Raw genomic sequence first — 14,168 nt, forward strand, 5'->3', positions numbered from 1 at the left:
TATCAAATTATATAGGAATATAATGAGTTCTACACTATCTCATTTTCATAGGTAGCTCCACAACATGCAAAAATGACAGAATATTTAAACAGCTTTTGAGGTACGTTTAACAAAGATTTGAGAGGATGGGAAGTCCAAATGCACATACTTATTTGAGGAAAAGGTTAAAATACCAGAAGTTACTTCCAGACTCAACCTAGCAACAGATACAGATAAATGCAAGAAAAATCAAGCACTTGCTGCACGGCTGTCATATTCTACCTTGGAAACAGGTGATCTTTAAGGTCTCTTTCAACCCGAGCCATTGGATGAGACAAAAAAACAGATCAGAAGTATTGTTGATTACTTTAGAGAAGATTACTTCATTTCAGCCTTCAAAGAGCACTGGTACTCACCCACTGCACAACTGGACTCACCAGTATCTCTCCTCATATTCAAACTACTAGTTATTTAGGAATTAGTATGTGAAGCACTGGCAATTATTTAGCATAGTTGCATTTTCTGCCAGGGATGCTCTTAGTGGGGTTTTAGCAGATCCAACTGGATGGGATATAGACTGAAGCATCTCTCATGAGGAGGTGACAGGCACAAACTCACATACAGGAGATTAGAAAACACTTTCTCAGCACAAGGGTGACCAAGTGCTGGCACAGGCTGCCCAGAGAGGCTGTGGAGTTTCCATCCCTGGGGATATTCAAAAGCCACCTGGACAGAGATCTGAGCAACCAGGTGTAGGTAGTCCTGCTAGACCAGGGGTTGGACCAGATGATCTCTGGAGGTGCCCTCCAACCTCAACCACTCTCTGAAGGATAATGCTAATAACTGCTCTGGTCCAGAGAGAGCAGGACTGGGCAAAGGACCTGGACATACATGTACTCCAGTCATCTTTCCTCAAGTGCAGAGGATCTGGGAAGCTGAAGATGCCTGGCAGATACAAAATTATACCGTAGGTTGTAACTTAATAGTTTATTGTACCGCATGAATCAAGCGTGAACATCATCTCCATAAGAACTAGATAGAAATCATTAATAAATAATAATGAGCTGTTTCCTGGGCCTGCCATCTGGTAAGCATTTTTCCTAGCCAGCAACTCCTGTTCCTTGCACTTCCCCAAAGCAGCTAAAAGATGAAGACAGGCTATTCTTCCTTTGTCCATCTCTTTTGGAAATGGAGATATGCAGGACACTGACAGCCACTTAGATCATCCTCCCCACTGCACCTCAGCTCTCCACATGTGCAGAGATTCACTGCCCTTCCTACTTCTTCCGAGACTCCAGTTTCTTATGGCGCAACAAGAAACGAGAAGTTAGAGAGCTGCCTTCCATCCAGCTCTCAGAAACACATAGGCTACAAGATAACCAAATTAATCATTCTAACCTGTAAGTGACTGTCATTAGTAGTATTATTTTCATCATAGAAATTATCTCCCAGATTAGGTCATGTGCATTTTGAGATCCTGTGGTTTCCTAGCAACTCCTCTCACCACTCCACATGCAGACACCGTGTGCCATTTTCTTTGCCTTTTTTAGACGCTCGGTGCAGGGGTTATATGCAGAAACAGTGAGCTCAGGTCCGGCCCTAATGACCTTTAGTCTGTCACATTGGTGGGATAAGATGCAGAAGACCATCAATTTCCCCCTACTCCAAAGGCACTGGCTGCTGGCGGCCAGAAAACCACGGTCCTCCACTTGTCTGCCTTCTGCCCTGCACAACCAGGAGCACTGAGCTCTGCAGGACAGGGGTGACGAGCATACTCACACGTGTGAAAAGCGGACAGAGTTTGGAAGGCCCCATCATCTTAACTTTCTAAGTTTCTGACAGTGAAACGTGTGACAGTACAGAGCGCAGTTCCCTGCAAAACACTGCTGCTTTAACACTTGAGTGGTGCCCCACGCTCAAGGCTGCTGCCTCTCTAATTTACTCCTCACCTGCTCTGACAAAGCCTCCCGGCCAGGTCCAGATTGATACATTCCAACAGAAAACACACAACTCCTCTGAAACAGCCAGCTTGTACCTACTCCGCACTGCAGCCTCCACTGCTGAGGGCAGAGTCACTTGGCTGGAAAAGACCTTTGAGATCACTGAGTCCAACCGTACTTGTCCACTACTGAACAATATCTCCGAGCACTTCATCCGCTGGTGACTCGGATCCCTCCAGGGGTGGTGACTCCACCACCTCACTGGGCAGCCTCCACCAGCACCCAAGAACCCTTTTGGTGAAGAAATTGTTCCCAATGCCTAATCTGAACCTGCCCTGGTGCAGCTTAAGGCCAGAGGGGAGAGCTTTGTTGTGTTTAAACCCTATGTTACCATCAGGCACGATCAAAGGATTGTGTCCTACACAAAACACACAACACACACCTAAATACCAGGTAAGGCTCATGTCAGTCCATAGAAACGCTTTCCAAATAACACATTCACACACAGACTTTCACCTAAAAATATGAACTATGCTTTTAGAGTCCTTCCCACTCTGATGTGGGAAACTGTCTGGAGGGCCAAACCAATTTTAGGCACCAATTCTAATTAACTTCTCTAGCTGAGATATCAAGATATCTACTGGATTTAAATACAATGGGACACAGAGTTGGGTGACGTGTCTTTCCCAGACAGCCTTTTGTGTAAGGAGGGTAGGATTAACTTCTGTCCTGCCCCATTGACATTTTTTAAAATAACAATGTCTGTTCTAAACTACAAAAGCTACAGGCCTTAATTATTTAGATAGCTAGTGGCCCTGTTTCAAAGGAGAAAACGGAACAGACCTCAGAAACGAGCAATCTCCAGTTCACGTGGAGTACAGCTATTAATATTTGATCTCCAGCTGGCCCAGAGGCAAAGGGAATAATGTTCATTACAAGAGCCTAAGACTGAATCCACTTTAACAACTGATGGAACCAAAGGTGAAGATGAAGCCTTCCCTACCACAGGTGAGGTGAAGCCAGGTGACTCCTGTAATTCCTGTAGCAAAGGAGCTGACATGTTGTCAAACACAGAAAGAAACTGAAGCCTTCTGTGGTTGCCATCCGATCCTCACTGTACAGATCACTGGATCCAATCTCCAGCCCCAGTTAGAGAAGGGATAAGATCATTGCAAAATGTAGGGACCAGAGACAAAGGCATATACTGGCAAACGGAAGGAATTTAAGTGTAATTATCATGAACAACAAGACAAAGCCCTGTAACTGGGAAACGGAACGTGGTCCCTTAACCCCTGTGCTCTCCCCCCAGCTCATCCTCAACAGCAGCAGTCTCTGTGGGTTCTGTTCCTGTTCACACACTCAGGACTGCCCAGAGCAGCACAGCAGTTTGGGGTAGCCTTCAGAAACACTCAAGAACCCATTTCAGACTACGTCTTGCCAACACAACTGGCACCCCTTTCCAGGGTGACCAGAAAGCCCCGAGACACCTCAGCCCCAGCACAGAGCAAGTTCCAGAGACTTCACTCTCACACTGACTTGGTGTCTTAATGTTAAAATGGGACAATGGAATCTAGGTGGAGTATAGAAGAGAAAGTCAATTTTGGATGTCCCCATTTTGGGGGGTCAAAAGAAGACCTACTTTTCAGACTAGTCACGGTCTGTGTCACCTAATTAAAGCTGTAAACGAGTATCCTGTACATGCCTTTGCCTAAGAAATCATCTGCTTAAGCAGGAGCTCTTAAGGTTAAACAAACCTTTCAAATATTAAGGGTCAGAGGCACTCATGTGTGCACAGTAATAGAGCTCCTGGAATTATTACGCTCTGGACCCACTGCAGATATTTGCCTCTTGGCTTTACTCTTCCTACAGTGTCTACCCATTAGCACCTCTAATTAGAGAGGAAAATCACGAGTTCCCTGTTATTTAAAGGATTATGCAGCATTTTAAACTACTGCACAATGTAATTATTTTTTAATAGCCCCAGCTATTTCATGTATTTGCTTTTAATGGTGTTTGAGTCATAAATTAACAGTAGAAAAGAAAAAGGCAAATCAGGCAACAACTGAAAAGAAAAACCAAAATACTGACAACCACGTGCTCAAATGGGGAAAGGGCACCCTAGTTTTTCTTGTTTCGTTTATTCTAGAATGCTTTTTATCACTCAACTTGTCCACCTGGAAGTCAGGAGTAAATTAAAATGAGGAGAGTTGAATGCCTGTGTTGCTGCAGAGCAACTTCTGCCACTTGGTCAAGAGATGCTTATTCATAGAATCATGGAATGGTTTGGGTCAGAAGGGACCTCAAAGCCCATCCAGTCCCACCGGTGCCATGGGCAGGGACACCTCCCACTGGATCAGGGGCTCCAAGCCCCATCCAACCTGGCCTTGAACCCCTCCAGGGATGGGGCAGCCACCACTGCTCTGGGCAACCTGGGCCAGGGTCTCTCCACCCTCACTGTAACAAATGTCTTCCTTACATCCAGTCTAAATCTCCCATCCCTTAGTTTAAAAAGTATTACTTTATTTCACCCCCAGGGTTTTTCAGGCACAAGGAAAGCCCGAAATGTCGTTCCTCCTGGTATTGCCAGCACAGGAGTAATCTCTGTGTGCGCCAAAGCATAACCTCAGCTTGTCTCCTTCACAGAAAGCCCGGCTTGCAAGGATTCGAGTGGCCAAAACGGGCAGCTCCAACGCTTACCTGCACAGCAAGCGCAACGGCCTCCTGAATGAAGCCCTTGAGCTGACGGTGAGTACAGAGACACCACCTCCTTCCAGAGAGTTCAAGAAGCTTCCTAATCCCGCTCCCCTCCCTGGGCTCCCTCCCCATCTCTCTCCGTCACCCTCTAATTGCTTGTTATCCAGCACAGCATCCCACACACAGAACACCGTTACATATAATTATGTTCTCGTGTACCAGGGGAGGGACAGCTGGAACCAGTGGCAAGACTGGATGGGAAGAAAAAGCTTCCTTGGGCTCCTCCTTGAGCTAGGAAAGTCTGATTCCCCAGCAATGACCTGGTTCCCTCACAGTTCTCTGTGTGATGGAGCTGGACTGATTTATAGCACATGAGGCGTGCCCAGACTATAAACATCCACTCTTTTTCAATATACATTTATTTATTTGCAAGTCTCCTTCTAATAAGAAACGCTGCTCATGCCCCACAAGACAGGAGCTGGGGAGCGTTTTCCTGTTTCAGGCAGTTTGGTTGGGGGTCACCTTTAACAGCAAGGCCTGCGGGGGCCCATACCTGCTACTCATGGGAAAAGTTTATCAGTGCATCAGATTGCTCAGAAGAACCAGAGAAAATGAGGGGAGGTTATTACACTAAGCCTAATCCACACCAGAACAGGTATTAGCACATCTCATGGATTTCATTTCACATAAATCAGCCTTCCACGCATGTGGGGAGTGGAAAGCGAGATGGAAAACCTTTAACTGAGCCACTGGAGCTGTCTATCACTTGTTCTGCATCCTTACCTGGGGCCTAATCCTTCAGATGTCTACTGTTCTCTCTGGTGTTTGTAATATCAAAGCTGAAAAACCTTTTCAGCTCATGGTGAAGGCTGCTCACTAGGACCTGAGCCCACTCCCACTTCAGCTCAGCGGGTACAGCATACAGAAGGAAATCGTGCAGCACCTTATATCGCACGTAGGATGCTGCTCAGTGCAGACCAAGGTAAATGAACCCAGCCCTTCACAACAGAATAGGTTCTAAACTAAGTCTACAAGAAGCACTCCAGACGCAGTACAGACTTGGAAGGAAAGATGTCTGGATCAGTGTCTGTTCACCCCTCCAAAACAAGTCTGATCGTTCTGACTACACATACAATGTTGTCTCCTGCTCTGCAAATAGCAAGGATGCTCAGAAAAGCTGTTTCTTGAACCATATGTTCTGTTGAGCTCTGTGGAAAAGTTTCTTTGTCAAGAACATGACAGATAGAGAGGACTGGTCACCCCTAGTCCAGTGTCTTGTCTCCATGAAGGAAAGGCTCAGGACTGTGATCCAGCTCAGTTGAGATCCTGCTACTTCATTACCCAGGAACATGCAAAAATTCAACTACAAATTTAAAACTTCCTTCTGAGCCTTAGATATCTCATCTTTAGAAGCGCCAGAAGAGCTCAGTAGGGACATTCAGTTTGCACTTGATCTTCCAGCCTGCCATCCCAACAAGAATCTCCTCACTTCTCTCAACCAAACCTCCCTGCCAAAACCACTCACGAAAGAGCAGCTGACGCACCAGCACTCAAGTCCAAAAAGCAGGAGGTAGAGGGAAATATTGGACTGAACAGGCTTGTTTCCTGGCACCTGCCCAAAAATAACTGGAAGAAGGGTCATTTTGTTGGCTACAAAGCTACTGTAGACACAGGGAGGAAAACAAAAACATTTCTAGAGAGGTTCTAGAGGGCTTTTTTTACCCATTAATAACTAAGTTTACTTATACGGTAGCACCTCCTGAGTGCAACTTGCTCTCTGGTGGGCCGATAGCTCTAAATGTTAACGTGGCTCCCCCACAGCCCAGCAAGATCCACTTTGAAAAGCACCAAGGATTGTGAACATTTGTTTTCATACCTTGTAAGAAAATGATGCCATGATGGGGAATCATCCCTTTCACCATCAGCAGTTGCACAGCACCAAGATCAATGTACAATGGCTTTACAGTGCCCAGCAGATTGCGCTGCAGCCTGACACCAGAAGTGTTATCCAGGGAAACCAACCGCCCCAGAACGTATCCTGGCTGTGGCTCTGCAGTCAAACTAATGGATGGCGAAATAAGGACTGCTGAAGATTCTGGAACACGTGCCACAGTGTCCTTTCACAAGCACCAGAAGGAATACGCTGCAACCAGCTTTCAAGGGAACAGCACGTCTTCAGCCTGTAGCCTCATATCAGGGTAAAGGGAAAGGATTCATCCAAGGCCAGCAGCAGAAGAGTTCTGCCTCCAGCAAGTCTACAGGCTCTCACTTCAGAAACAGGCGGATTTGTGGCATTTTGCATTTGCCATCTAGACACTAAGGGCTCAGACCATTTTCCTCTCATTTAGAGGTTTTTAGTGGGGTTTATGTCAGAAGTGCTCAAGGGATGGCGAGCTTCTTCCCATAGCAGCAGCCAGCAGATCCTCTTAGTGTTAATCTCTTTGTACAGCTCGCTGAAACTCCCTTTTAGCTAAAACGCTGCAGGGTGTATATCCCAGAAACCACAGGTTGGGAGGTTTTGTGCCTTTTCACAAGCAGAAGCTGCTTAGCCATAGATAAGTATTACAGCCGTTGTCATGGGAAGGGACACTCCGATCACTGAATCCAGTTCTTCTCAGTTCACCAGGGCCCAATTCTGTGTGCTGAAGCACTAAGTGAAGAGATAAACCGGAAGCATTTTGGATTTCAGAACTGACACTACAGCGTATTTCAGCCTCCCTCCAAGCAACCAGCAGCTCAGTGAATGTCTTCCAAGAACAAACTGAATGGTAGTTGGCATCAAACCCTTGCAAAACTGGCATCCCAGCTCAAAAAGCAAACCATCTCCTCTCCTCCTCCCAACAGCTTTTCCATTACAGCCAGACTCGTCTAATGAGGACACAGATTGTGTTTGCCTGCAGCAATGCAGGTAGCAATTGCTATAGGTACGCGTTCCTCAACAGTGCTATCAAAACACGAGGCGTTTGTGTGACGCTGGCGCTCTTGCTGTCCTATGGGCAGTGGCTCCTGCAGATCTCATTCTTCATTTGCATGGTAGGACACTCTGTGCTTGCACACTCTTTTTTGTCTCTGAAAACACCAAGCTAACTGAAGGAAAAGTGAAAGATGAGGTACAAATTGTACTCCCCAATGCTACACTTCATTCCTTGCCACCACCATCCCTCGGTCCATTTCCATCCTTTCCTTGGGATGGAAGGCACAAGGAAACTCAGTTGTGTTGCCAAGACTTAACAATTGGCTTAGCTCTTCTGCCAGAGGTATGGAAGCTCCATCTCTCCTTTTAGATTCTATTCTGATCTCCTTTCTCTCTCTCCCTCTCTCTCTCCCCGCTTTTCCAGTGTTTTAGTGCAGCATTGTATTTGCTTTAGGGCTTGCAAGGATCTCCATGGGAAATATTCCAACAGAGTCGAGCAGAGCCAGTAATCTCAGCAGGGGACAAGCAGGATCTGCTTGATGTGTTCACTCACCAGAAGGATTGTTAATAAGAGAAGTGGAACTGATATTTTTTTAGGACACTTCTATCTAAAAATACTTCTGGGAATGCTCCATCTTCCAAAACAAGAGCAACAAAAACATCCATAACCTGCCTAAGAGGCACTCCCATAGGAATCTATTAATTCTGCGTACACTGAGGCAGCTTTCTTAATGTACCGGTTCAGTGATGTTTTGGCATCTGTCAGAGACAAGAGTTATTCCTTCACTTAAGGAACACAGAACCATCTTGGAAACGGCATCCAGTAACACTCCTTTGCAGTGAATCACTGGGACACACGGGTGTATTAGAAGCAGTGCTTGAAGCACACTTGAATTTGACCCCCTTGAGAACAACAGACAATGTCTTGGCACATCTGTTGCGCCTCCCACCTCACCCCTTTTCTCTCTTGAACAGTTAGACACTGCAGTTTTACATCTAAGCAGAGATTCAAGCCATGCACACCAAGTTTTGGCTTTTAGATTTAGGCATTACAGAAGACACTGCGCATCCTTCACTTACGGAGCACAGGGAAACTTTTTACAACACCTAATTGCCATTTTAATGCATGTAAGTATCTTTGAAAATGCTAGTCAAAGGCGCGCACAGATTAATGTGTCGTGAAATCACAGTGCATTCTAAGAGCGGAAGCTTAAGCAGTGGTAGTAAAAGAATCTCCTCAACAACCCAGATCTTAGATCTGCCACCAAAGAACAGTTACAGTGAGAAAAATCATCTTGGCTCTCAAATAAAACTCTCCGCACAGCCCCTGCTGCTTCTTTCCCTTCCATTTCTGCAGCAGATCTGATCATCAGATCACAGGGTGGGAGACGTGCTGTATTTTGAATGCAAGCATCTTTTAGAGCACAGAAATCAAAACCACTAAGTACTGGACTCTCTCCCCACACTCACATTGACTAAACTGTCCCACTGCTGCTTTGATAAATGCTTGATGCTGAGCTTTCTGCATGAGATGAACATTCACATGTACTGAACCCAAGCTCCTAACCTGAACAGGAAAATTCGTAGATATTGATTGCTACTGAAGTTGTGCCGGCCTGTTCTCCCCTCTCCCTTCCTTTTAAAGGGGGCTTGGCCTCAGGAGGGGTTACACACCTTCAGCTCACACAAACCCAGTCCTCAGGACCCACTCCGAGCTCCCCACCACAACCAGACACACAGAGGAGGAGACAGAGCCTCTCCCTTGTGATGTACTCCAGGTACAAAGTATGGAAAACATTTGGTCACAGGCAGGAGCCCTGCCTCCAGAAACAGCATTACAAAGCCCCAAACACAAAGCATCGGTTCACATTTCTGATCTGGCACGCAGACACGACTCGGGAGGATTTGGCAACAGCCCACGGAAGCTCCAACAAGCTGCTCTGTGCAGCCCCAAAGGTCAGGCAGAACCAGGCTTTCAGCTCAGCGAGAGCCATACAGCTTGTGTTTTGTTTCCTAACAGAGACCAGAGTTCAGGGTCTGCCTGTCTGTCAGCTCTCAAAGGGTACAGCAAGCTTAAAAGGCTATATATTTTTCAGAAAAATAAAACAACGCTATTTTTTAATGTTTAACTTACTTTCTGGTTCCTGAGCCTTGACACCAACAGCATCTCCTGAGTTTCCTCCACAGCTACAAAATGGCTGGAAACACCTTGGGTTTAAATCAAAGTTAAGCTCCTCACCTGGGTTTATGAGGTAACCTCGTTAAGAATCATGAGGAAAACCTGTGAGCTGCCAACACTGAAATTCCCTTTATCCCGGTGAAAGCTGATACTGGTCATTGTGTTTGTGTTCATAGTTTGACACCCGGTTTGGGTTTTGGTTTCTCTTCCCCCTGTCTCTGGCTGTTTAGGGATCCACTGAAGATGAACAGCACATGACTAAAGGCACCTCCTTAATTGAAAGCCAACACCACCACCTGCTGCACTGTCTGGAAAAAACAACCGTAAGTAGCACCACAATCTTTTTCCATCTTGCTAGGGCTTGTGCCTTGGCCCAGGCTCCAAACAAGCTGTGCACGCAGCGTGCTCCGAAGGGGCCCTCAGACCCGCTGGGCAGACCTCCAGACTATCCCAGAGGGGGCTGAGCCTCACACTCCCAGGAGTATTCTGCAATGGGATAAATGTGCTTTTATTTCATTGTCTTTATAACAAGGCACCCTGTGCAAAGGGAGAAAGATGTGTTTGTCTGTTACCCCATGGTCATCCATGCCAGTACGAGGTCAAGAGCAGGCTGCACGGTGAAGTTCAATTGAACACAAATAGCTTCTCAGCATGGTGTTAGGAGGATCCTGTGAACAAGGTGGACATTAAATTTAGTTTCCGAAAGAGAACTAAACTGCATTTGTCCTGTGCTGTCAGTCACACATCACAGATACTTGTCACCCATGCTAATTAGTAATAAAGAACAGTTCTGCTGCCTTAAGAGGAAGAAGCTGCTGTCAGTGACCACAAACCACAGCCTGGTCACCAGTGCCAACAGGCTGGAAAAATAACCCTTTAGCCCTTGATCCAGCAGATGAAGTCTCTGAATGGGTTTAAAGGTTGCACAGATCTCTTCTCAAGACAGTCTGGGTTGCAAGAGCAGTTAATTTATCTCACAGCCAGGCAAGCAGTCTCTAGAATATGACTCTCCTGATTGTGTCATGAAAGGTGTTGGAGCAAGAATTGTGTTTTTCATTAAGTGATCCTGTAGGCAGAAGTCTCTTGGAACCCTTCAGGTATTTATTTGATACATGCCTTTCACCCTCAGGTATATATAAAATGTTCTGCAGTAAAGGAACATGTTATCTGTGCCATGATTCATTCTAGAAAGAATGGAGAGAGGTTAACACTTAAAATATTCATGCCCTTTTCTATCTACATCCATCATCAAACGTACTTTTGATTTCTGACTTGCAAGAGCTTTCTTTTAGATAAATCACCTTCACTTCCATAGTTTGGCTTGTGTTGGAATAACCCCACTTAGGCTGCAACAATACGCTGAAAGAGGAGGACTGGTTAATTACAGTGACCTGCTGAGTACAGCTGGTTTGTCACAACAAGCTAAAGGTCCTCATTCCAAGGACAGAGAACTGAGTCTCCCTGTATCCACTGAAATTATTTATAAGACTCATCTTGCCTTTATTTCTAGCAATTTTGGATGTTACACAACAGGCAGATATTCCACAATCTGACTCTTTAGTGGAGAACTTCATGCTTATAGCCTTCCCTGCTCAGACCCGGATTTCACAAGAACACTTACATTCGAAAACTTTAACCAATTGGCCAAAGCAAACAAAAAATGACAACTCTGTCTCCAGGGTAAAGCCCTGACTTTGGGAAGACCTATAGAAATCCTGGCCTCTGCACGGGGCAGACAGATACCTCTGGGAGCCGCACGAGTACCTCTGTCACTAACAGGCTGGGTAGGGTGCTGGAAGAAACGCGGCCAAGGCGTATCCCAATGTGTGGATGTGTTAGCCTACCCCACAGCTCGACTGCCTCCAGCACGCAAGCCTACTCAGAGCATCTCGGTGGTTGAAAATGTTCCAAATGTTGCTCTTTTCAGCAAAGAATGGCAAGAACAGTGATATTTTGATTAAAACCTAGAGGGAGAATCTGCACAATATTTAATGTGTTTCTCCCCCACATTTTTCAGCCAGTTATTTACCATGGGTTGCATTAAACCATGTAGCAAGTTTGGATGCTGGTCTGAAATTATCAAACTAACTAGTTCAATTGGCTTGTGTAGAAATCCTACAGTTCACAAAATCTATTAATATTCTGTACAATAATTTTCCTCTCCAAAATTTAAACGGTAGTAAAAGAAATCTTAAACACTGAAGAGTCATTTTGTGACCAAGTTGCAGGAATGGAATGAGGAATGTACCATGGCTGCGAACTTGTTTCAATGGGCAATTCACCTTCCCTTACGCTGGGCAGAAGGACTGTAAAAGTCCATTATTTATTGTCACGCTACATGCTGTCATTGCTAGCACGCGGCCTTAACACAGACCGGCTGTGAATGGCTCACAAACCCGGTGTGCCAGATGACAAAGTGACCCTGCATTACTTGTAGCTGCCGTAACAAGAGGTCACTTTGTCATTTTAACACAGCAGACGGAGTTTGTTCAAACAAAAGGTTGGGTTTTCCCCAGTCATTCCTACTCCCAGACTGAGTACGGACATTCACATGCCATGTTTTATCCAAACGCCACGTGCATCTAATCCAGTCCTTCAACCCAAACCTCTCTCCTGTGCTTCGCTGATCAATTCCATTGGGGACCCACTAGCGATACAATTCCAAGTCGTTACTTGTGAATCGGCAGCCAAAACTTTGTTTTCCTTTGCCTTCCATTCTCAAAAGACCAAAGCTACGAAGCTGTTACCAGTTTTGTTCTGTTCCCAAGAACTTCACATTAAAAAGCTGGAGCATGAGAAGGAAGGAACAAAGGACGCTGATTCTGGCAAGGTTTGGCAAAGAGAAGGCCTGGTTGCCCATTCAAACTTGAGCGAGCCTGCCGGAATGCTGAGACAACAGATGCAATGCTGGGACTGAACTGAATGCCGGAATGGACAATCAATTGTGTTTTTATCTTTTGTTGGCATGTTGTCCCGTAGGGATTGTCCTATCTTGTGGATGATCCCCTGTTATCTGTACGAACTTCCACCATCAAGGTATTTCCTTTTTAATTCAATCTGTTCTCTCTGTGATCTCTGTGGCGTGTCTGCGGAGTGTTTGCTTCCTTTCTCGTTGCTGGTCTTGTCCGTGGCAGTTTGTGCACGTGGCTCTCTGCTCTTCTTTCCTGTGAGAGTTGTCAGTCGTTCCAATGAAAACCGATGGCTGCCTTCACCATGGTTGCTTTTGTTTCCCATCCTTTCCGATGCTAACAGGGACTGGATAAATATGTTCCCTAGAACTACGTGGGTGTTCATATACACACATAAGAGTTCTTTCTTTCAGGACTTCTCGCTCCTTAGTGCAAAAGCTCTTCCCAGATTCAGCTTTCTGCATTCCCTTCCCCACACACTGCCCACTCTCACCCTCTGCGTTTACTCCGCCTCAGCTCAGAGCACCCCATGAACTGCAGGTACGCTTCAAACCCAACAGCCAATACAACCTGCAATTCAGCTGTATGTAAAGATTCAAAGGCAATGTCATCCTGTCCCCAGGCACAAGGCAAAAGGAGACTGAATCTCCTCTGGGGTTTCATAACCATGTGCCATTGCAGACTTTTTTAATCCATTTTTGGAGTCCAAACACAAAAATGGAAGGGAATTCCGACACAATGTATTTACCACCTCAGACTACCTAAGCAAGGCAGCACTGACAGACCGTCATGCTTCTATCACTGCAACAGCTTCTCTTATTCCCCAAACGATACAGGAGGACAGAATCTTCTCTGGGCTGCAGTAAGTGGAAGGGCAGAGTCAGTTCTTTATAAGATCTGCCTGGTGCAAAAGGCTTCAGGCACAGAGTGAGAACATCTTACACAGACAAGGGGGTGACATCTTGCCAACCTAGCCAAAGGTGCCACTGAAAAGAAGCTGCTGTTGGGAAAAGCTGGTGGTGCCACCAGAGAGTAACAGCCCTGCTTTTTCCCCTGCCAGAACCACGAGTTCATAGACGAGCAACTGTTCGAGCAGAACTGCATGGAGAGCTCGATGCAGAACTATCCTTCTTCTCGGAGCCCCTCCTTGTCAAGTCACCATGGACTGACCACCTCCTGCTGTTCTCGCCGGAACAAGAAGACCACGCACCTTCCCAACTCCAGCGTGCCAGCCACTCGCCTCCGGAGTATGCAGGAGCTCAGCACCATCCACATCCAGTGCAGTGAGCAGCCCTCACTTACAACAAGGTACAGTAAGTAGGCTCTTGCTGCTAACTACTGCATGCAAACCCCTGAGGGGCATTATCCAAACTGGATGCTCTTGCAGGCCTGTCCTCTCCAGCCAGGGAGAGGGGTCTAGTGCTGGGAGCAGCTTGCTTTTCATCCTTCTAATGACAACCCAAGGGAAGTGGCTCTTAGCAGCTCTGGGGGAAGAACCAGGTCAAAGCCAGCAGCTGTAAGCTACTCATCAAAGCTGGCACAGGACCTCTGCA

At 46.1% G+C, this 14,168-nt stretch overlaps 2 protein-coding genes across 5 annotated transcripts in view; both read left to right on the forward strand.

Annotated features, from left to right (window-relative positions):
• Window positions 1-14,168, forward strand: part of KCND3 (potassium voltage-gated channel subfamily D member 3) — a 109,649-nt gene that overhangs the window by 92,918 nt on the left and 2,563 nt on the right. For 2 of the 4 annotated variants that reach the window (XM_069876106.1, XM_069876107.1), the window contains exons 4-7: window positions 4,563-4,664; window positions 9,937-10,029; window positions 12,686-12,742; window positions 13,676-13,923. In XM_069876106.1, coding sequence (XP_069732207.1) covers window positions 4,563-4,664; window positions 9,937-10,029; window positions 12,686-12,742; window positions 13,676-13,923 — 500 coding nt within the window. Of the gene's footprint in view, window positions 1-4,562; window positions 4,665-9,936; window positions 10,030-12,685; window positions 12,743-13,675; window positions 13,929-14,168 lie in introns of all 4 variants that reach the window. The other 2 variants (XM_069876109.1, XM_069876108.1) reach the window with 2 other exon arrangements.
• Window positions 1-14,168, forward strand: part of WDR77 (WD repeat domain 77) — a 199,523-nt gene that overhangs the window by 65,942 nt on the left and 119,413 nt on the right. The window lies entirely within an intron of this gene.

This window comes from Phaenicophaeus curvirostris, chromosome 24 (assembly GCF_032191515.1).
Source record: "Phaenicophaeus curvirostris isolate KB17595 chromosome 24, BPBGC_Pcur_1.0, whole genome shotgun sequence".
NCBI lineage: Eukaryota > Metazoa > Chordata > Aves > Cuculiformes > Cuculidae > Phaenicophaeus > Phaenicophaeus curvirostris.